The sequence below is a fragment of the Phascolarctos cinereus genome, unplaced genomic scaffold (genome assembly GCF_003287225.1).
Source record: "Phascolarctos cinereus isolate Bilbo 61053 unplaced genomic scaffold, phaCin_HiC Scaffold_5;HRSCAF=322, whole genome shotgun sequence".
Classification (NCBI taxonomy): domain Eukaryota; kingdom Metazoa; phylum Chordata; class Mammalia; order Diprotodontia; family Phascolarctidae; genus Phascolarctos; species Phascolarctos cinereus.
This window is the reverse complement of record NW_027555958.1, coordinates 471,558,905-471,580,036: the sequence shown is the minus strand read 5'-3', so window position 1 is coordinate 471,580,036 and position 21,132 is coordinate 471,558,905. Positions and strand designations below refer to the sequence as shown.

General features: G+C 43.0%; 1 protein-coding gene and 2 long non-coding RNA genes across 3 annotated transcripts in view; 2 read left to right on the top strand and 1 right to left on the bottom strand.

Annotated features, from left to right (window-relative positions):
• The first annotated feature begins 1,956 nt into the window (after window positions 1-1,956).
• Window positions 1,957-16,239, top strand: LOC144457877 (uncharacterized). The gene is made up of 4 exons (XR_013487470.1): window positions 1,957-4,345; window positions 9,889-9,930; window positions 12,037-12,087; window positions 12,859-16,239. It is a non-coding gene; the product is annotated as an uncharacterized LOC144457877 (long non-coding RNA).
• On the bottom strand, window positions 13,692-20,542 carry LOC144457878 (uncharacterized). Its single transcript, XR_013487471.1, has 2 exons — window positions 18,526-20,542; window positions 13,692-16,297 (listed from the first exon to the last, which is right to left on the bottom strand). It is a non-coding gene; the product is annotated as an uncharacterized LOC144457878 (long non-coding RNA).
• Window positions 20,543-20,590: 48 nt separating this feature from the next.
• Window positions 20,591-21,132, top strand: part of ANKRD13C (ankyrin repeat domain 13C) — a 73,312-nt gene continuing 72,770 nt past the window's right edge. The window contains 1 exon segment of the mRNA XM_020992992.2: window positions 20,591-21,130. Coding sequence (XP_020848651.2) covers window positions 20,963-21,130 — 168 coding nt within the window. The 5' untranslated portion in view covers window positions 20,591-20,962.

The window sequence follows — 21,132 nt, the reverse complement described above, 5'->3', positions numbered from 1 at the left end:
TCAAAAAACTCCATTGGCTCCCTGAAAATCCTTGAAATACTTGAGAGCCACCTCAGGCGTTTAGATGCACCATGTATGGAGGGCTGGACTTGATGGCAAAAGGAAATTCAAATGCTGCCTCAGAAACTTACTGGTGGTGTAATTCTGGGCAAATCATTTAACCTCTGTTTCCTCATTTGTAAAATGGGGATAATAGCACCTGCCTTTTGGATTTGTGGTGAAGACAAAATGGAATAATATTTGTAAGGCACTATATAAATGCAGGCTGTTATTATTACTACAACCTTTTCTGTTAGACATTTAAACCTTTCATAACCTGACTCCAATCCAGGCTTATCATACATAATCCCCCTTCATGAACTCTCTGGAACCTTCTTGCTGTACCTGATACATGACATTTCATCTCCCATTTCCCTATTTTTTTTAATTTTTAAATAACATTTTATTTTTTGCCCAATTACATGTAAAATCAAATCTGAACAATTCATTTTTTTAAAAATTTTGAGTTTCAGATTCTCTCTCTCCCTCTTGAGACTATCTTTTTTTTTTCCAATCAGTAAACACTTATTAAGAGTCTATTATGTGCCAGCAACTATACAAAGCACTAGGGATCAAAAGGGAAATGTCTGACAGTCCTTGATCTTAAGGAGTTTATGTTAACGTTTTTATTCAAAGTTTTGAATGTTTCCCTTGAGTTGTGTATTTGGAGGTCAAAATTTTTATTCAGCTCTAATCTTTTCATTAGAAATGCTTGAAAGTCCTCTATTCCATTAAATAGCCATTCCCCTCCCCCCCAAGGTTATATTCAGTTTTTCTGGGTAGGTGATTCTTGGCTGAAATCCCAACTCCTTTGGCTTCTGGTACCCCAAGTTCTCCAGTTCTTTAACATGGAAACTGCCAAATCCTGTGTAATCCTGACTGTAGCTCCACCATACTTATTTCTTTTAGGCTGCTTGTAGTACTTTCTCCTTGATCTGTGAGCTCTGGAATTTGGCTATGACGTTCCTGTGAGTTTTCATTTGGGGATCATTTTCAGACTCTGATGGGTGGATTCTTTCAATTTGTATTTTGCCCTCTGGCTCTAATATATTGGGACAATTTTTTTTTATAAATTCTTAAAAGATGTATGGGCTTTTTTTTTTTTGTCGTGGCTTTCAGGTAGTCCAATAATTTTTATATTATCTTTCCTGGATCTATTTTCTAGGTCAGTTGTTTTCCAATAAGAAATTTCACATTTTCTTCTTTTTTTATTTTTAAAATTTTGTTTCATCATATCTTGATGTCTCATGGAGTCATTAGTTTCCACTTCTTCAACTCTAATTTTTAAGGAATTATTTTCTTCAGTGAGCTTTTGTACTTCCTTTTCCATTTGGCCAATTTATTTTTTAGGGAGTTATTTTCCTCAGCAAATTTTTGTATATCTTTTCCCATGACATTGACTTTTTTTTCATGATTCTCTTGCATTACTCTCATTTCTTTTCCCAATTTTTCTTCTACTTTTTAAATTTGCTTTTTAAAATCTTTTATTAAGCTCTTCCAGGAATTCCTTTTGGGCCTGACACCAAATTACATTTTTCTTTGAGGCTTCACATGTAGCCATTTTGACACTATTGTCCTCTTTTAAGTTTATCCCTTGATCCGCCCTATCACCATAGTAACTATTTTTTTTTTTGCCTTTTTCTGTGACTTGGTATTTTTATGTGAGTGTTGCACTCTGGTCCTATATTATCCAAGCTTTTTGTGCTAAGGCTCTGGGTTTTACTGCTGGCTTTCACTGGGCTTCAAGGCTTAGCTGCTTGCTTACTCTGGAGGGTAGGTTTCCTGTCTGGCTTGTATTGAGGAGTGGGGCCTTGCTACTGGGTTGCTATGGAAACAGAGTCTCTCTACTGGTAGGCCCCAGAGGCAGTGGATTCACTATTGGTCAGCAATGGGGTAGCTGGGGGGGGGGGGGCGGGCTTGCTGTACTGCACAGACTGCTCACTTGCCTAGGGGGCCTGCTGCAGTGGATTGCCCAGGTTTGGAGATTTGCTGCAGGCCCCCTGCTGTGAAGCTACCTGCTCCTGGCTTAGATGTCAATCCCTTGCCACCCCAGTGAGACAGACCTTTCTTGCTGGGCTGGTCAGCCACTCCCCAGCTCCTAGGTCAGTTCTGAAGTGGTTTTCTAATTGTTTGGAGGGGAATTTGGAAGGGCTTCAGAGGCTTCCTTCCTCACTCCACCATCTTGGTGATGGGGTGCTTGGGTGCTTATATTTGGGTGCTTGTACTTGGACCTCAATTTCTCCCTAGCCTCAGAAACACTGTCTCTGACAATTTCTCCCCAGCCCAAGGACACTGTGCCTAGCAATTACTTATGAGTGGGCCCCAGCAAACCCCTTATCTCTCTCCTTGGTACAGTAACAAGCAGCACCTGAAGGAATTATTAGTTTGAACTGGCTTTGCACTGGGTCATAAAGACATTCTTACTCACTGGACTATCTATACTACTTCCTTATCTACATCCTGGATTCCTCATTATCTGTATTCTAGACTTAAGACATATGTATACTCCCTACATCTATCTTGTCAAACAAGACATTGGTGGCAGACTGGACTACTCTCAGTTGTCCCTGATTGCTAGTTAACTTAGTGAGGTAGCAGACCTAAAACCACACCTCCATGTGGCCCCCCCTTGTGGGCTTTTCCCAGTGAACTCTGGGTAAAATGCCTGGGCAGTAGATACAAGTGCATGTTTCTTTAAGAACTGACCACTCCTTAACCACTCCCTAATCCAGCCCTGAACCACCTAGTTAGCATATTTGACAGGTTTTATCGTATTTTATATTATATAAACTTGAAGTATACTCTTTTAAGATTGCAGGTTCCTTAAGAATCCTTGCCCACTGAAAAGCATAACAATAAACTTTTTGCAACTCGACTTAAAGATTGCTTGAGTTTGTGAATTCATTCCAGATGACCAGTCTTGTACTTTGGTTTTTGAGAGGTCCCAACCTCTCAGACCTCATCATTGGCACTAGAAGTCCCCATTTCCCTACATTTTTTAAAGCTTGTCCCCATTCCTGGAGTGTGCTTGCTCTTCACCTTTACCTCTTAGCATCCCTCCTTGTCCTCAAAGCTCAGCTGAAGAGCCACCTCCTCATAAAGTGCTTCTAGACCCCCTCAGCTGCCGGTACCTTATCCCACATTGCTTTGTATTTATTTGGCATATACATATATGAGTGCATATAGTCTTCCCCTATAAAAGGTAAGCTCCTTGAGGGAAGGGGCTAGCTCATTCCTGTTTTGGTTGGTTGTTTTTTTTTTTTAAATCATCCCTAGCACCTAGGACAGTGCCTGGCATATACTTAATAAACATTTGTTGAGTGACTGATCCATTGTTATTGCAACTTTATATGGACATATGGACATCTTTATATTATTTCTCCCTTGATAGAATACGTGTTCCTTGAGGGCAGGACTCATTTTTGTCTCTGTATTTCTGGTGCACAGTACTAGGCACATAGAGGCACTTAATGAATGCATGTTGATATGATAAATGCATTGATGACAAATGCATTGATCCCCAACAAGTAGCTCCCCACTTCACTTCTGCCTAAAGAACTCCACTGACAGGGAGCCCACCATCTACCATCAGGCAGGGCTCTTGCCTCCTAATGAATCCCTGGAACAAGGGCTAAAGCCTTTCCTTTCAGATTCAGATGGAAAAGACTTAAAACAAAGAGCTTTCTTTAGTAGAAGTCTGGGCCTCTGTAATTATTAAGGTAGAAGACTGCAATACCCCTCCCACATATAACTTACAAACCGTTAGTTTTTTTCAGCAGACTTTATTGCAAAGGAGTATCATTCTTAAAGAATTCATTAATTTAGCTATTAATATTCCATACAGATATCTAAGGGGCATAGTGAGTAGAGTGCTAGGCCTGGAGTCAGGAAGACTTGAGTTCAAATCTGGCCTCAAATGCTTACTAGTTGTGTGACCCTACAAAAGTCACTTATTTCCTCAACTATAAAATGGGGATAATTATAAGATCAACGGATTTTTATGAGAACAAATGAGATAATATTTGTACAAGTGCTTTGTACAGTGCCTGAAACACCGTAGGTGCTTAATAAATGCTTGTTTCCTTCCCTTCCTTCCCCATGCAAGACCCAAAGACCATCTGGAAGACTTTCAAAGGCCACCAATGCTTTCTGAAACTGCCTTTCATAACTTGTTTGGCAAGACACATCGTTTTTAAACTGGAGGAAGAAATGAAAGGGAAGAAAAAAAAGAAATCAAGAAGGCAAAAGGAAGGCCTTTCTGAGGTTGGAATCTAAGAAACAAATAGAAAAATCATCAGTCATTGTTGTGAGTATAATTCTTCCAGAAAAGACAATACTTTCACACAGAAAATGTACTATTCCTTCTGTTCTAGTACAGTGAGTTAAGATGGTTATTTCCCAAGTGAACCACTTTGTGACTTGCAAATCTTTGGTGGAAAACTTTACCATGCATAATTATTGAGGAAGGGGCAGTCTGGTCCCACATTCCTGCCAAAACTGCTTAGAGTTTATGGGACAGGTGACATGTGACTCAATGTGCCCTGGGACAGACTCTTCCCTCTGCCTTGGTCTGTCTACAGCATTTGTGTGGGTCTGCAAAGTGTAATGATTTTAGGATACAGAAACTTTTTTCCCTAATTTATTTATTTTTAGTTTTCAACATTCACTTCCACAAGACTTTAGTTTCTAATTTTCTCCCCATCTCGACCCTCCCCCCACTCCAAGATGGCATGCATTTTGCATATCCCTTCCCCTAATCTGCCCTCCCTTCTATCTCTCCCCACCCCCACTGCTGGCCCTTTCCCTTCAATTTTCCTCTAGGGCAGGATAGAGTTCTATACCCCATTGCCTGTATATCTTATTAGGGAACAGAAACTTTACATGAGGAATTTAATCTTAAATCCTTCCCTCAAGATGAGATAGTTACAGGAGCTAGTTTTCAGTATCAAGTTGGTGAGTGTTTTAGAAGAAACTGCCTTGGAGCTTGTAAATGTGCTGCGGGAGTAGAGATAATCATCAGAACTGCAAACAAAAATCAGAGCTCTCTTTTTCTATCTGAGGGCCCTTCCTTCTCTCCTCTGTCTCTTAGGATCCTTTGCTTAAACTGCATCAAGGCTCAGCTCAAGTGCCAATTCTTACCCAAGTATGCCCCTGCTCACAATGCCCTCCCTCTGGAAATAACTTTGTATTGACTTTGTGAAATGAGCCACAGAGTGGAGTATGATTAGAGATGCTTAGAGGTCCAGGCTTTTAAAAAATTTTTTTTGAATAATATTTTATTTTCCTCCAATTACATGTAAAAACAAATTTTTAACATTCTTTTTTTAAGTCCTAAACTCTCCCTCCTCTTTCCCCTCCCTGAGATGATAAGCAATTTATGTAGGTTATACATGTGTTAGAAATGAGGCCTTAGAGACCCTCAGAAAACGAAACTAAACTCAAGTGAGTGAAGGATTGTTTATTGCGTTCTTGCAAGAGTGGGCACAACTCCAAGAGAGAGTGCGCCAGGTACAGAAGAAGCAGGAGTAAGCTTTATACCATTAGAATGTTGCGACCCCTCCCTTCCAGGCCCAGACTGGTCCCTTCCTTTCCGGGTTACAATCTTCATTACCACCCATTCTATGTTTTTCCCCTTGGTATGTCTCCCCTCTCTCGTCATGCCTTGTCATACAACCCATGATGCGATAATGAGGCTCTAATTTTATGCGGGATGTGTCGGTTAATATTATATTAGCTAGTTAAGCGTGCATAGTTCAAGAAGCCCATGCCCTTCATCCTACTTAGGGTCCGTTGAAACTGGTTCTGCCCTCTGGACTGAAAAGCAGGAACTTTGGAGTCTATTTTCAGAGGCTAGGGTCTTTCTCATTGGCTGCCCCTTCCCCAGTTTTCCTGTTGTTGCAAGATTTTGCAAGCTTGCTAGAACAATGCAACTTGCTGAAGTTGTAAGATGTCAAAGGTTATCTTAAATTGCGGGAGTATGATACCTTGTCCTTTACTCATGTGTGAAACATTTCCATATTAGCCATGTTGTGACAGAAAACAGAATGGAAAAAAAATGACAGAAATAAAGTGATTTGCATTCAGACTCCATCAATTCTTTCTCTGGAGGTGGATAGCATTTTTCATCATGAGTCCTTTGTAATTGTCTTGGATCACTGTTTTGCTGAGAATAGCTAAATCTTTCACAATTCTTCATTGAACTATATTACTGTTACTGTGTATAATGGTCTCCTGGTTCTACACACTTTCTTTCCAGGTTTTTCTGAAATCGTCCTGCTTGTTATTTCTTACAGCATAATATTTTTCCATTAGAATCATGTATCACAACTTGTGCAGGCATTCCCCTATCGACGGACATCCTCTCAATTTCCAATTCTTCGTGCCCACAAAAAGAACTGCTATTTTTTTTGGGGGGGGTGAGGCAATTGGGGTTAAATGACTTGCCCAGAGTCACACAACTAGTAAGTGTTATATGTCTGAAGCGGAATTTGAACTCAGGTCCTCCTAACTCCAGGGCCAGTGCTCTATCCACTGTGCTACCTAGCTGCCCCTGCTATAAATATTTTTGTACATATAAGTCCTTTTTTTAAAAAAAACTCTTTGAGATATAAACCTAATATTGCTAGGTCAATGGGTATGCACAGTTTTATAGCCCTTTGGGCACGGTTCCAAACTGCTCTCCAGAAGAGGGCCAGTCTTGAGTCAGAGAGAACTGGTTTCAAATCAGTCCCTGATTGTGATTTTGGATAAGTTAGAACCTCTCAGGGCCCCAGGTAATTCTCTGAGACCAAGGTGCAGAGCAGGTGCTCATCTTCATTGGTAGAGAGGGGTTTTCTTCTCTAGGAGTTCCTTACTCCAATGAAATAACATGTCGGAACCTGCCCCCCCAATTATATTTACTTATCTGTTCCTCTTCCTTTGTGGAATGTCAACTTTTTGAGGACATGTATTCTTTTTCTCTTTCTTTCTTCCCTCCCCACTTTGGGCTCACTTGACAAACTTCTCTGTTGGGTCCCCAAAGGGGGGCTGTGACTACTTCAGGGTTTTATGGGTAATACTGTGGCTGGCTCACCTCCCAAATCTAGCTCAGAAGTCCTCCTTAGAGTGCTTCTCCTAAAACATCAGCCAGCTGACAGTTCTTTAGCAAAGGCGTTTACTCAAGGGGCATAGCAAGGAGAGTCAGCCAGTCACTAAACATTTATTAACTACGAACTATGAGCCAGGCACTGTGTTAAGCTCTGGGAATATGAAGACAGGTAAAAGACAGTCCCTGCACTCAAGCTTACGATGTAATGAGAGCAACAATATGTAAGCTATCGACAGGATAAAGAGGTTAAAGATAGATACAGAGTTAGGTTTTGAAACAGAATAAGGGCAAGAAACAGAAGTTGATTTAGAAGCAGGGGTTATATAGTAGTTATAAAGGATTTCCTCCAAAGCCAGGGCATTTGAAGAGTCCGTGGGAGTGGGAAGAGTGGGTATGATCTTAAGGCACAATGTTAATTAGGCTCAGGTCTGGAGCTGCAGGGTCTCAGGGGCTTCTTTTTCTCCAGAGGGTCCTCATAACATTTGCTGCAGGGGATGGTGGTATATAAACAGGGTATCTTTCTTGATAGACTGTCGTCAGTTCCTTACTAGCTGGTATATCAGACATTCCCTAGGAGAACAAAAGTCCTTTACTACCTTGATAGGTAGTGTCCCTAGAATTCCAGGAAGGGGGAAGGGCAGAGCAAGTAAAATGCCAAACCGGCCTGCTCCTTACCAAAACTTTGGTTTTCCAAAAGTGGGAGATAGAATCTGGCTTTAGGAAGAAGTCAGGACTAAGTTCACTTAATTTTGTTCTTTGCCTTTTCTCTCCTACCTGTTACTCAAACTGCTTTCTGACATGAGAGTCAAGGCTATCCATCAAATTTCCAGACTGGTGAGAAGAGAGTTTCCTGGTTTAGCAAGCCTTCTGTAAATGCATTTAATACCTTTCTCATAACTTGATTCCTCCTGCTGAAACTGGGGTCAGAAAATGTGATTAAAAAATCTAGTCCCGGGCTCTTGTGCACTTATCCTGCTTAGATGAAAATTGATGGCAAAAAAAGTTGCTCCCTGGCCACAGTCCTATGTCTTCAGTATGTGAGCAAAACTATGTGAGACAGACCCTGCAAGGGAGGCACATCCTAGGGCCATCCAAGCAGAACCAGTTCTCTGGCGTGCTTAACTATTGCTCCTTTCCCTTGGTGCTCAGGTGAGGCTTTAGGTGAGTTCCTCTTCCCCTTCTCAAGGGAAATATGGGAAGGCATTAAGCCTTTTCCCTCTAAGTAGGGGGGTTAGGGCACAGAAGAATATCATAGAAGTGGATCCTTATTTGGGAAGCAGATTCCCTATATCAGAAGGAAACTTGAAATGTCCATCCTCCTTGCCTCCAGGCAGGACTAGACGGTGGATAGCGCTCCCATTTTTCATAAACATATGTCATTAGCTAGTGAGGGAGATTGAAAAGTAATTACCTTAATAATTCAGTGTTCAAGATCCTTGGTCATAAATTTTGTTCAGCCTAAAAAACAAATAAAACAAATACAAAATCCTAGTCCCCATGGGTGTAGGTCTCTGTCACTTTGCATAATGACATATTTTATAAGCCTTATGTAAGAGTCACTTTCAAAGACTTATCAGCCATGGTAAGTGGCTGATAATAAAAGGAGCCGGTACAAAAATATCCCCCTTAAAATCTGGGATACCCTCTTCATACGTATGGAGTACCTGGGAAAGTGGGCTCAAGCTTAGAGAGTACGTGGGACACAGGGGTAACTCATAGTACCTCGTGCAACGGAAGCCTTTTTCCCCCTGCCTGCAGTCTTCACGAAGCTCACCTTCACTGCAGGCAGCTCTCCGTTGTGCTCTGAAAGTAGATGTCCTTGTAGAGTCCTCCAGCTGCCTCTCCTCAATGCCATAGTTTGTTCTCGACTCTTGATTCGTTATTAGACTTTTGGAACTGTGGTTAGTCATGGCTTCGACTTTATTTTTAAAAACTGCATCAATATTCATTAGGGAAATTGGTCTAGAGGTTTCTTTTTCCTGACTTTCTAGGGTTTAGAGGTCAAGACCATATCTATGGCATAAAAGGAATTTGGTAGACCCCCTTGTTGTCCATTTAAAAAAAAAATAATTTGTGTGGCATTGAAATTGTTCTTTGAATGTTTGGTAGAATTCACTTGAAAATCCATCTAATCCTGGAGTGGTTTTTTTTCTTTGAGTCCATTTATGACTTGTTCAATTTATTTTTCCAAGATATGCTTAAATATTCTATTTCCCATTTTATTAATCTCAGGAATTTATATTTTTGTAAATATTTATTCACTTCATTTAGATTGTCAGTTTCATTGGTATATATTGAGTGGAATAGTTCTTAATAATTGCCTTTATTTCTTTTTCATTGGTTGCAAATTTACTTTTCATTTTTGATGTTAATCATATGGTTTTCTTCTTTCTTTCTTTTCTTTTTTTTTTTTAAATTTTGCTAGGCAGTGTGGTTAAGTGACTTGCCCAGGGTCATACAGCTAGTGAGCGTCAAGTGTCTGAGGCTGGATTTGAACTCAGGTCCTCCTGACTTCAGGGCTAGTGTTCCATCTATTCTGCCGCCTAGCTGCCCCTCTTCTTTCTTTTTAAAATCAAATTAGATAATGGCTTATCTATTTTGTTGTTTTTTCTTCCTTCAAAAACAACCAGCTTCTACTTTTATTTAATAGTTCAATTTTTTAACTTTCAATTTTATTAATTTTTCCTGTGATTTTTCAGGATTGCTATTTTGGTGTTTAATTGAAAGTTTTTAATCTGTTGGTTTTCTACTTTTTTTTTTAGTTGCCTGCTTAATTTGTTGATTCACTCCTTTCTTTTATTGAGGTAAGCATTTAGAGATATGAAATTTCCTCTATGCATTGATTTGGCTATATCCCACAAGTTTTGGTGTGTTGTCTCATTATTGTCATTATCTTAATGATATTATTGATTATTCCTATGATTTATTCTTTAATTCATTCTTTAGGATAGAGTTATTTAATTTTGTTAATTGTTAATCTTTATATGAAGTCTATATGGAATGTCATTTTTAACGCATGATGGTCAGAAAAAGGCGCATTTTTCTACTTCTTTGCTTTTGTTTATGAGGTTTGTGTGTGTTAATACTGCACTGCTGAGAAACAGGTATACTCTCTTCTATTCCTGTTCAGCATTCTCCAGAGGTGTATCATATCTAACTTTTCAAAAATTCTGTTCATCTGCACTTATTATTTTATGGTTAGATTTATCTGGGACTGAGAAAGATAAATTGAGGCCTCCCGTTGTTATAGTTTGTATCTTTCTCTCCTGTTAACTCATTTAACCTTTCCTTTAAGACTTTAGCTGCTATGTTATTCGGTGCATTAATGTCTAGTATTCATATTGTCATTGCCTAGGGTATCTTTTAGTGAAATGCATTTTTTCCATTTGTCTCTTTTAATTAGTCTATTTTTGCTTTTGTTTTGTCTGAGATCATAATTGCTACCCTTGCCTTTTAAAAAAAATTTCATCTGGAGCATAATAAATTCTGCTCCAATTCCTTATGTAAACTCAGTATGCATTTTTGTTTCAAGTGTGTTTCTTATAAGCAATATATTCTTGTATTCTGGTTTCTAAAGCATTCTGTTCTGTTTAATGGGTAAGCTCATACCATTCACATTCAGTTATGATTGCTGTGCTATTTTCCTCGATCCTGTTCTTTAATACATTTCCTTTTCTCCCCAAATTCTTTCAGAATTTGTCTTGTTTCTAACTATTCCCTCTCTTAATCTATCTTCTCTTTTATTAATCCACACCCCTCCCCACCCTTCCCCTTAACCCCTTTTTCTTCTACTTCCCTTTTGGTTACAATATATTTCTATACTCAGCTGTGGGTAGGTATATTCTTCCCTCCTTTATCCAGTTCAGATGAGAGTAAGGTTCAAGTGTTTATCATTCCCTCCCACCCCACACTGCTCCTTCCATTTTATATATTATCCCTTGTACATCACACTTACGTGAGATAATTTTTCCCATTCTTCCTCTCCCAGTGCATTTCTTTTCCCCACTCTTCCATTCTTATTTTGAGATCATCCAAATATGACAGAATTAAAACCAGGCCCTCTGCTTAATTAGAGTTCCCTTATGACTCTTGGTGATGATAAAGTTCTAAAGGTTTTTATGTATCACCTCTTCACATAAGAAAGCAGGCAGTTTAACCTTATGATTTCTCACTCATGTTTACCTCTTTATATTTCTCTTCAGTTAAATGTCTGCATGCCAGATTTTCTATTCAACTCTAGCACTTTCATCAGGAATCCTTGGAAGTCCTCTATTTCATTAAAGATTCCCCCCCCCCCATAAGAATATACTAAATTATTCTGGGTAGGTTATTCTTGGTTGTAAGCCTAGATTCTTTGCCTTCTGGAATATCACACACCAAGATCTCTGCTTCTTTGCAGTGGTGGCTGCTAAATCTTGTATGATCCTTATTGTGACTCCACAAAACTTGAATTCTTTCTTTCTGGATGTTTGCAGTATTTTGTTGTTGTTGTTGACCTGAGATCTCAATTCTCATGCTTCTTGCTGTCTCTACAGCTTTTGACACTGTTGATGCCCTCTTCTCCTTGATACTCTCTACTTTCTAGGATTTTCTGACACTGATTTCTCCTCTCCCTATCTGTCTTCTTTGTTAGATTTTCATCCTTGTCATACCCACTAACACTGGGGATCCCCCAAGTCTATGTCCTGGGACCTCTTCTGTTCTCCCTCTATATATTTCACTTGGTGAACTCATCAGCTTCTATGGATTCAATTATCATCTCTATTCTGATTATTCTCAATTCTGCTTATCTAGTTCTAACCTCTCTACTGACCTCTAGTCTCACATTTCCAATGCCTATATAGAATATGTTGTAGAATATGGTGTAAGGTGTTGGTCTAAGTCTAATTTTTTGCCAAACTGTTTTCCAGTTTTTCCAGCAGTTTTTTTTTATCACATAAGAAGCAACCCCTACCCCTCAGGTAATTTATTTTCTACTTTATCAAACACTGGTTTATTGAGTTCCATTGTTTCTGATTCTTCCCCATCTAGTCTGTTTCACTGATCTCTCTCTTTAGTTATTAATCAATACCAGAGAGTAGATCTTTGCGTGCTTATTCATCACATCACCATTTCTTATAACATAATAATAGTCCATTACATTCATGTATACTGTTGGTGGAGCTGTGAAACGGTACAATTATTTTGAAAAACAATTTGAAATTATGCAAAATGACTGAAATATCCATACCCTTTGTACCAGGGACCTTATTAGTAGACTTCTAAGTAAGCCACTGATAACAAGAAATATTTTTAGCAGTACTTTTCATGATAGCAAAGAACTGGAAACAGTATTTATTTATAAGAGGCAGCTAGGTGGTGCAGGACACAGAACACTGGGCCTGGAGTCTAGAAGACCTGAGTTCATGTCTGACCTCAGACATTTAATAGCCCTATGACTGTGGGCAAGTTATCTAACTTCTGTTAGCCTCCATTTCTTCAACTATCAAATGATAGCACCTGCCTCGCAAGGCGCTGAGGATCAAATGAGATATTTGTAAAGAGCTTATAACCGTGCCTGGCACATGGTCGGTGCTATATAAATGCTTATTCTCATCCCTTCCCTCCCTTTCCTCCCTGTCCCCCCCTCCCCCCTTCATGAATGATACTAGTCTATAGGTTTCCTTCTGTGTTTCATCTTTCTCTGGTTTAGGTATTATGACAATATTTGTCTTATAAAACAATTCCGGCAGGGTACATTCTCAAGTTTTGAGAATAATTCATGAAGTATGGGTACCTGGCAGAGTTACTCAGTACAGCAGCAGTCCTTCTTACTCTACACCCATCAGCTACGACCCTGACACAACCACGCCAAAAGAGCCTGCAGATGGCATTGATATTGGCATCACTTATTCCTGGGTGAGTCTTCCAACACGGGGAAGTGGAAATCATTGCTAGCGGCCAAGGGAAAGGACTATCCCAAGCTATACTGCCTTCATTGACACAAAGCATTTCGTTAGTGATGCTGCAACATACTGAGTTGCAATGAACCCCACCAACATAGTCTGTGATGCTAATTGACTATTGGCCACAAATCTGGCAATACGGTTTTATAGTCAGGTATGAAGCATTGGCCTTTCATGGTGGTCAATGATGCAGGGAGGCCCCTAAAGTCTAAGTGGGGTACAGAAAGAAGAATAGGAGTTTCCTCCCAGAAGAAGTATCTTCTATGGTCTTAATCAAGATGAAAGAGATTGCTAGAGTTTACACTGGGAAGACTGTTACAAATGCTGTCACAGTATCCGTCAACATCAACAATTTCCAGCAGCAGGCCACTAAATATACTGGAACCATCCCTGGTCTCAACTATCTCAATCATGGTTCTTAATCATCAATAAGCCAACTGCTACTTTCGCTTATGGCTTGGAAAAAAGATTGGTATCAAGAGAAATGTGTTGACATTTGACCTTGCAGGTGGCACTTCCCCCCTCCAATTAAAAAACAAACTTTTTTTAAAGTTTTGAATTCCAAGTTCTATCCCTCCTTCCCTCCCTTCCCCCATCCTGAGATGGTAAGCAGACACAGGTTATACATATGCAATTATACATAACATTTCCATATTAGTCATTTTGAATACGAAGACTGGAATTAAAGAAAAAAATGAAAGAAAACGAAAAATAGCACGCTTTAGTCTATCTCCAATCAATATCAGTTCTTTCTCTGGAGGTAAATAGTATGCGTTATCATTAGTCCTTCAGGATTGTCTTGGATCATTGTATTGCTGAGAAAAGCTAAGTCATTCACAGTTCTTCATCGAACAATATTACTGTTACTGTGTATAATGCTCTCCTGTTCTGTTCACTTCACTGTGCATGAGTTCATATAATTCTTTCCAGGTTTTTCTGAAATCATCCTTCTCGTCATTTCTCATAGCACAATAATATTCCATTACAATCATATACCACAGCTAGCCATTCCCCAATTAATGGGCATTCTTTGATTTCTAATTCTGAGTCACCACAAAAAGAGCTGCTATAAATTTTTTTTGTACAAATAGATCCTCTTCTCTTTTTTGGGATGTCTTTGGAATATAGACCTAGCAGTGGTATTGCTGAATCAAAGGGTATGCACAGTTTTATAGCCCTTTGGGCATAGTTCCAAACTGCTCTCCAGGGGCCAGCTAGGTGGCGCAGTGGGTAGAGTGCCAGCCCTGAAGTCAGGAGGACCTGAGTTCAAATTCCGCCTCAGACCAAACACTTGGCACTTCCTAGCTGTGTGACCCTGGGCAAGTCACTTAACCCCAATGCCTAAAACCAAAAAACAAACAAAACAAAACAAACTGCTCTCCAGAATGGTTGGATCCACCACCAAGACATCACGTCTCAGTTTTCCCACATGCCCTCCAACATCCAACATTTTACTTTTTTTTTTGTCATATTAGCCACTCTGGTAAGTATGATTTGTTTTCCTTTGCATTTCTCTGATCAATAATGATTTAGGGCATTTTTTCATATGACTAGAGATAGCTTTGATTTCTTTGTCTGAAAACTGCCTGTCCATATCCCTTTGACCATTTATCAATTGGGGAATGACTTGAATTTTTGTAAATTTGACTCAGTTCTCTATATATTTGAGAAATGAGGGAGGTGGCACTTTCAACCTCTTCTTAGTATTGAAGATGGTATCTTTGAAATCAAGTCCACAGCTAGGGATACTCACTTGGGTAAGGAAAACTTTGACAACTGTGTGGTGTCAACCATCTCATTGCTAAGTTCAAGCAAAAGCATAAAGACATCAGTGAGAACAAGAGGGTTGGTTACCCCTGTCCATGTGAAAAACATTCCCTCTCTTCCAGACCGGTTTTGAAATCGACCCCCTTTCTGAAGGTATTGACTTGCATACCTCTATCACCACGCCCATTTTGAAAAGCTGAATGCTGACCTTTTCAGAAGCATACCGGCGGCGGCCCCTGTGGAGCAGGCCCTGAGAGATGCTAAGCTAGATAAATCGCAGATTCATGGCATTGTCTTGGTGGGCGGTTCCACTTGGATCCCACGAATCCAGAAGCTTTTGCAGGATTTCTTCAATGGAAGGAGCTCAACAAGTGCACCGGTCCTGGTGAGGCTGCCGCGTGTGGTCCAGCTGTCCAGGCTGCCACCTTGTCTGGAGATTAACCTGAGAATGTGCAGGACTTGCTGCTGTCGGACTTTGCTCTTCTTTCCCTTGAAACTGAAACTCTGGGTGGATTTGTGACAGCTGTGGTCAAACAAAATGCCCCTCTCCCCCCAAGCAGACACAGACCTTCACTACCCGCTGGGACGATCAGGCTGGCGCGCTTAATTCTGGTCTGCGAAGGCGAGAGAGCAATAACAGAGGCTAACAGCCTGCTTGGTAAGTTTGAGTCCACAGGACTTACCCAGGGCCATTCGGCAGACTGAAGGAACGTGTGATACGGCCGCCAACGGCACCCTCGACGTGTCTGACGAGGATGAGAGCACAAGGAGCACGAGCCCACCATCATCGATGACAAAGGTCAGCTGAACAGAGAAGACATTGGGCACACGGTCCAGGAAGCTGAGAAATGCAAGGATGAAGACGAGAAGCGGAGGGACAAGGCGCCTTCCAAGAACACACTTCATTTAATCTTCTGCTTTCAACACGAAGGCTACAGTAGAGCATGAAAAAATCCATGGCAAAATTGGCGGTGAAGATAAACAGAAGATCCTTGACAAATGTAATGGAATAATTGAGAGAGAGGTCTGCAACCCCATCACTGCCAAGCTATACCAGAGTGCAGGGGGGTGGCATGTCAGCAGGCATGCCTGGTGGGCTTCCAGCGGGTGGAGCAGTCCCATCCCAAGGTGCTTCTTCTGGATCCATCATGTAAGAGGTTGACTAAAAACACCAGAAAAAGAACATTCCACACAGTTTTCCAAAAATTGGAGGATTTTAATTTGTAGTCAAGGCAATGGCAGTTTAAAAAAGTAACATTTAAGCTACTGTTCCAATCTGGGCATTCTGAATGCTTGAATGTGCCCAGAAGGAGAGCAGTGATCAACACTGTACTTCATCAGAACTGTAAACAAGGAGAAATGTAATTTTTGCCCTGGAGAATAAAATCTATTTAAAATCGGTTGGTGTCGTTCCTCCTTCTTCATTTTGGTGCTCTTCTCATCTCTGCCCTTTTCTTTTCTGGAGGGAAAAAAAGACAAGTGGAGAAAGAGACAGAAAGACAAAGAGAATGTGTTTAAGCTTTGGCTCAAACAGAGGGATCTCTTCCACTAGAAGCATCAGAAGCCTCTTGTCTCCCAGGCAACCTTTTCTTCTGGCCAACAAAGGCTTGTTCCGATTGGTTAATCTAGACCCGGTTAGATCTGCTAAGCAAAATTAGTTGGGTCAAAGGGAAGTTCCTAGGATGGCCTATAATAGAAGCAAATTGTCAGGATTGGATAGGGGGGGCCAATGACTGAAGCCTGGCCAGAGGTTTAGATACTTCCTCTGCAGGGAAGGGGCTGTTTATCCTTTGTATTTGAACCTGGATTGTTGACAGCTGCTTCCAGTGTTGCCTGATATGATTTAACTTGATTGGGTTATATTGCCTAACCAATCAGAATGCTCCCAGGCCTGGCTGTCTTGATAGGGAATCTAGGAAAATGTTCTCTTGTTATTTTTTTAAATAAAAAAGAATAAAAATATTTTAAGGAAGAGAACAATCCTTGAAGTCATATCTGATGTTGTTTACCTTATACACTGAACATAAAGTTGGAGTATGATTAATAAATTCAACCATTAATTGTAGATGTAATTTCATCCACGTCTGCTCCTCCTTTGGAACACTCACAAATTCACCTCACCAGCTCATGTTTGCACAGCTCTTCCTCTGGAATGTGTTGAGCCTGTTCACATCCACCAGTTACAGCCTGTTGATCTATATATAATATTAAATGGGAGGAGATATCCTATCAAGCTCCGCAGTTATTTTATTTTACACAGTAATATTTTACATTATTTATTCTTTCATCAGGTGAAACAGAGCTAGAGATACAAGACCACATGTTAAGTACATATGAGTTTCATTTAGAATTCAGAGATATTGATTTCCACGTCCATGTTCAATCTGCTTGCTCATGTTATCTCTTAGCAACAATTTTTTATAAAAACAAAAACAAAACAACAGATATTCAACAAAATTCTCACTAGATAAAGTTGGAAGGTACCTATTCACTAGAGGGTGATGCTGTGTGCTTTTTCAGAGATTACCAGTAGAGGGGCAGCTAGGTGGTGCAGTGGATAGAGCACTGGCCCTAAATTCAGGAGTACCTGAGCTCAAATCTGGCCTCAGACACATAACACTTACTAGCTGTGTGACCCTGGGCAAGTCACTTAATCCCATTGCCTAGCCCCCCCAAAGAAAAACTTAAAAAAAAGAAGAGATTACCAGTAGGCCAACAGTTCCCTGTTCGAAGACCACCACTCTTATTTTCCCTCTTTACTCCTTATCACCTGCACAGAATAATGTGAGTCTCCTTCCTGCTCTTCCCTTTATTCTTTGCCCCCATAAAATCTTCCTTTAGTGATGCTGCCATATGAGCCATTTTTTATGCATTGTTCTGGGGACGTCACTCCCCTACTCAAAAATCCTTAGAGATTCCTTATAACCTCCTGAGTAAAGTTCCAATTCCATTGCCACTCAATCGCTAACTTCCTATTAGGTGATTACTACATGCCAGGCACTGTGCCAAGTCCTAGGGATGCAAAAAAAGACAAAAATCCCTGTCCTCAAGGAGCTCACATCCTAATACTTTTCAAGTTAGCAATCAACAAGCATTTTCGAGCTTTCTACTGTGAAAGACGTTTCCATATATACACACACACTGAATAAAAGCACACAGAAAAATGGTAAATAAATACAAAGTGCTGAGGGAGGAACACCTAGCAGACGGAAGATGAAACTGCTTAGAAGACAGTGCTTAAGCTGCTCTTGAAGACAGTGGGGGATTCTAATATGGCAGAGGGAAAGGGGAGAACATTCCGAGCACAAGGGACATCCAACGCAAAGGCCCAGAGGTGGGAGATGGGGTAGCGCAGGTGATATTTCGGCCCTCCACAATTTGGCACCAACCTAACTTTCTCCCAGCCTTCTTTCACATGATGGATGAATGAATAAAGCAGCTTTAAGAGCTTACTGCACAACAAGCATCATGCCAAGCACTAGGGATACAGTGCAAAAGCGAAGAACTTACAGCCCATGATAGGCACAGACAACACATATAGGGCAGTGGTGGTCAAGGAGGGGGTATCTGGTCTTTTGGGGGCACACCAGGTGTTTAAGGAAGACTAGCACCTCTGGTTTGAGGGCTGGCTGAGCCCTTTTCAGGGCTGCTCATCCACCTTTGGTGTCTACTTAGCACAACTCTCACCCGTGGCTCCAAGAAGCTGTAGAATGTGCAGCAGCCACACCCCAGTAAACCGTGTAGGCAGATGGGCTAAACCAAGTCCATGGTAACCTATAAGCCTCAAACCCATCAACGAGGTGGGGAGGCGTCTACCCCAAGCATGTGCAGACTTTCCCTGGCAGAATGGGCAGATGAAAATAATCTGTTCCAATGGCCACAAAGTGGCTGAAGCAGTAGCCGTGGATCGATTAGAGCTTTGTCAGATATCAAAGATGCTAAGGTATCCCCAGTGGTGCAAGATGCCACTGTATCCGTGGCCGCTGACAGCTGTCTTGACTTTTGTCTTACCACTAGACTTTGGTGACTCTGGAAGAGAGAGTAAGGCTGACAACTTTGTGCAACTCTTGCCTCAGTTCAATCCAATTCACACGTGAGTCACCACCCTGTGAAGTCACTGGTCCTCTTTCAAAACGAGACAAACAACAAATTTAGGTTTTGAAAGTTAAAGGGATAGTATGTGGAACCAATGACCATTTGATTTATGGGTCTAGAACTAGAGAGTGGAAGAGCTGGGGGCAGGGACTGCATGCCAGGTGGATGAAAAGACAGCCAGGGAGTGAAGGATGGCTGGAGCCTGGCCCAGATGGAATTACTGAGTCACATACAAGTCAATCACCAATAGTCACAGGAAGGTTCTAGACAAGAGTTTTGGGATGGCCGGGTTAAGTCTTCTGAAGCAGTGGTATCAAAGTCAGACAGAAACAGATCCCTGCATAGTAGCTATTGACTTAGAAAACGGCAAATTCACATTATCTATGTTACATTGTATTTGTTTTGTTAAACATTTCCCAATTATGTTAATCCAGTTCCAGCATACTGCAGGCAGCTAATGAGACTGACAGTTCTGCTCTAGAACAAAGGGGGCAAGATGGCTATTAGAGAAGTGATGATAATAAATGACATCCAGCTTGGGTTTCACAACGTACCAAGTGCTTTACATAGCGTCTCACTGAACCTCACAACCACCTTCTAGGCTAGACCACTATGGGTCCACTGCTTATCTCTGCCTCGTCGGTCTCTGGCTGAGTCGTTGTCTTCCCTGGAACGCTCTTTGCCTACTGGATTATTCTTGTTTTTGGAACCCCACGAAAACGCCACCTCCTTCAATGAAGCCTTCTCTTATTTCTATTATTGACATTTTACTCTTCACCACTTTAACGGGCAGCGGCCTTCTCTGTCTTATTTGCTACAAGACTGTAAGCCCCATGAGGGCAGAGCTGTCTCTGTGCGTTCCCATTACCTACAAAGTGGTTTAATTACGCTGACATGCAACTGAACTAAACATTTGTTGCATCTGCTGGAGTTTTCAGCCCCCGTGGGTCTTCATGTCTCTTACTGAGGTCGCACTCTGACAGACAGGGGGTTCAGGCAGTTGTCACGTGGGCGGGACCCGAGTTTGAAGTCGCTTCCCCTCCGCAGACCTCGGGCCTGCCGCCCGCGGCTGCATCCACCCCGCCGGCTCTGCCCCTTGTCCTCTCGAGCTCGGCTTCCCATCCTCAGGCCTTCTCCGGACACGCCCCGCCCCCAACACGCGACAGGGAGCTCCCCGAGGGCAGGCCTTTCATCCTCCCACACGCCACGCCCCACTCACATGTAGCTCCTCCCCCAGCCCCCCCACAACGCCCCCTCCGCGGACAGGCCTGGCACGTGGCCTGCCCGCAGGAAGGCCTCGGATGGGAATCTCTTTAGCGGTCACTGGACGCGCCGGCTCGTGCCTGCTGGGGACGAGGCCGCGGCTCCAGCCGGAAGCCTCCGGGAGGTCCACGTTCAGGACCTCGCAGGCCTGACGTCACGTTCGCCCGGCCGAAGCCGCCGCGTGACGTCATTTCCGGCAAGTGACGTCACATTCCGAGGCGCGGGGGGGGGCCCGGAGATGTAACACAGTCTCCGGGACTCCGGCGGAGAGGGTGGGGGCGGGCTCCCGGGGCTCCGCTCCGGCCGGCGCGCCCGAGGCCTTTCGGGCGGGAGCCGCGGGGCGGGGCGGGGCGCGCTCGCCACGTGCCCCGGGCCCGAGGCAGCGGAGAGCGCCTGGGCGAGGGCCGCCGAGCGGGCATGGGGCGAGGCCCGGCGGGCGCGAGGCCGCGCTCGTCTCGCGGTGTTTCCTGACCGGGCCGGGCTGGTCCCGCTCCCCTCCCCGCCTCCGCGGAGCTCTCGCGAGAGCAGCGGGGCAGGGCAAGATGGCCGTGGCCCGCCGCGGCCTGTGAGCCGAGCGGCGGGAGGCGAGGCTCGAGCTCCCCCCAGCGAGCCCAGGACGGGCTGCGGCGGCGGGACATGCGTGCGGGCCGGGCCCGGGGCCGTCGCGGGAGTGGATGCTGCGTCCCGCTGCCGCCCCGGCTGCTCTGAGCGCCCCCCGGAGTGCGCGGAGCCCGAGGCCGAGGCGGCGGCGGCGGAGGCGGCGGCGATGACCGGCGAGAAGATCCGCTCCCTGCGGAGGGACCCGAAGCCCTGCGGCAAGGAGGACGGCGACCTGCTGGAGCCGGGCGACGACGAGGCGGCCGCCGCCCCCGGGCCCTTCACGGCGGCGCGCGGGGCCGGGCCCGGAGGCGGCGGGGGCAAGGGCGGCCGCCTGGG